The sequence below is a fragment of the Morus notabilis genome, unplaced genomic scaffold (assembly GCF_000414095.1).
Source record: "Morus notabilis unplaced genomic scaffold, ASM41409v2 Scaffold115, whole genome shotgun sequence".
NCBI classification, from domain to species: domain Eukaryota; kingdom Viridiplantae; phylum Streptophyta; class Magnoliopsida; order Rosales; family Moraceae; genus Morus; species Morus notabilis.
In genome coordinates this window covers 91,953-94,076 of record NW_010361020.1, presented here as the reverse complement: position 1 = coordinate 94,076, position 2,124 = coordinate 91,953, and the positions used below count along the sequence as shown (strand labels likewise).

Here is a 2,124-nt window from a genome sequence, read left to right as displayed (position 1 = left end):
TGAACCGCCCAGCATTGCATATCCGTTCAAAGAGCTCTCCTCCAGATGCGTATTCCATAACAATGGCCAGATGTGTTGGTGTTAAAATAACCTACAGTTTGTCAAAGTAATTAATCACTAACTTCTATAAGGAGGTTCATTCACAATGAAGAGAATATACCTCTTTAAACCGGACAATGTTAGGATGCCTCAATGACCTGTGATTTATGATTTCCCTTTGTACATTTTCATCTATCTGTTACACACAATATGAAATTAGTAACTTGCTACTAAATGGAGAATACATAGAAATACCAACAGCAAGTGTAATCCATCTAATATCCCATGAAGCAAATCAAAGTTGGTTTCCGGCCTACAACAAATTAAAGGACTAATGAGCATACAGAAAGTAGCCCTCATTACAAGCCATGTCAGGATATTAAAAAATTATCCGGTCCAAGCTGCCACGACAGCACGAATATTGACTGATCACAATATTGATTTGCAATTTCTAGAGTACTAATCCAATCATCCGGCTACAGAAACTCTTAAGAATGATTATCATTTATTTACAGAAAAAGAACATCTGCATCGGATGGTAAAACACATCAACTTGCGCGAAATTGGCGTGAGTTGAATCTAAATAATGCAGTTTTATCACCTGTGGTCGTCAAAGTTTCAATGTTCTCAAAGTCCGTTAATTAAAACTGAAAACTACAATGAACTTTCCAAGTTAGTTTGAAAACTTAAGAGAACAAAACACGAGGTTGAAGTTCATTTTTCAGCTATATAATTGATGACTTTATAGTAAAGAAAGTTTTCTGTAATGGTTTGCTTCTCTTGACCGTAAGAACATAAAAAAACCCAATTTCAGAAAATTTTCCGTCCAAAAATAGAAGTTAAAACAAACCCATCAGAGTGAAGATCCACTATAGGCTTACAGACCCAACAGCCGAAAGTAACCTAAAATTCTCAAGGAAACCCAGTTCTTCAAACATATGATAGAGAGAGATAGAAATGAAATTCCAAGAGAGAGAGAAAGAGAGACTAACCTTCTCACCTCTCTCGATGTATTTGACAGCAACAAGCTCGTCAGTCTGTCGATCCCTCATCAACCTGGCAACGCCGAAGTTCCCGGAACCAATGTCTCGCACAAGCTCGTACCGATCGCTGTCGTGCATAATCGGTATGTCCATCCCTGGCCCAACCGTTAACGCCGATCGATCCATTTCTCTCTCCTATTCTCCCTCTTTATAACCCCAACCTCAACCCCAACCACCTCCTCAATCAAACCTCAATTCTCTCTCCTACTCTCACATTCTAGAGAGAGAAACTGAAAGGCAAAAGGCTAATCAGGACCAGACGATCGAACCCGAAACCGGTGATGGAGTCGACGTGGCGCGATTCCCACCCTCGATTTGGGAAGGTGACAGGTGAGAGAAAGAGACCGAAAGATGGGATTTTTCAGCCCGTGAATCCTTCAGCGACCTCTGAATTGATTAAAAATGGCGATTCTTTCTTTCTTGGTAAATTAAAAGAAAGAAAAGGCTTCGATTTTTGGCAAAAATTTGCAGAGCCGGTGTGAGACAAATTACCTATTACCATCAAACCTCGTGAACCCTTTCCTTCTTTAGTTTCTCTCTCTTGTTCCTCTCTCTAAAAGCTTGAGGTCTTTATCTCTTCTTTCTCTCTCTAGTTTTCTGTGAATTTTATCCAAAACGGACTTTTTGGGGAAAGGAGTAGGAGAAAAGGTGGAGAAAACGATAACGAGACGCGCGTGTTGTGTTTACGCCGTTGATCAGAAGGACTTCTGGTCTGGAGGGTATCATCCGACGGTAGAGAATGGACACGCGTGGGATGAGAGAATATGGGAAGTGGTGTCATATTTTTTTATCTACTGACTGTTGATTTTTCAGTCCTAGTATTAGAATATTATTTTACCGAGTTTTCAATTTTAAATTTTTAAAGTAAAATTTTTTTAAAAATTATTATATTTAATTTTTTTTATTATAATAAAAAATTTTAAAAAATTATCACATATCAACTCGAATTAAAAATTTAAATTTGTAAAATTAACAAAGCCATAAATGACCTCCTGATCTCCACTCTAAACTATAATTCGTAATCGTACGGTACATATTTAGT

At 37.9% G+C, this 2,124-nt stretch overlaps 1 protein-coding gene across 1 annotated transcript in view; it reads right to left on the bottom strand.

Annotated features, from left to right (window-relative positions):
* LOC21409531 (serine/threonine-protein kinase SRK2E) overlaps nt 1-1,656 on the bottom strand; it is a 4,404-nt gene extending 2,748 nt beyond the window's left edge. The window contains exons 1-3 of the mRNA XM_024165572.1: nt 1,032-1,656; nt 161-235; nt 7-91 (exon numbers count right to left, since the gene is read on the bottom strand). Of these exons, the coding sequence (XP_024021340.1) occupies nt 7-91; nt 161-235; nt 1,032-1,208 (337 nt within the window). The 5' untranslated portion in view covers nt 1,209-1,656. The remainder of the gene's footprint in view (nt 1-6; nt 92-160; nt 236-1,031) is intronic.
* Between the last annotated feature and the right edge of the window lie 468 nt (nt 1,657-2,124).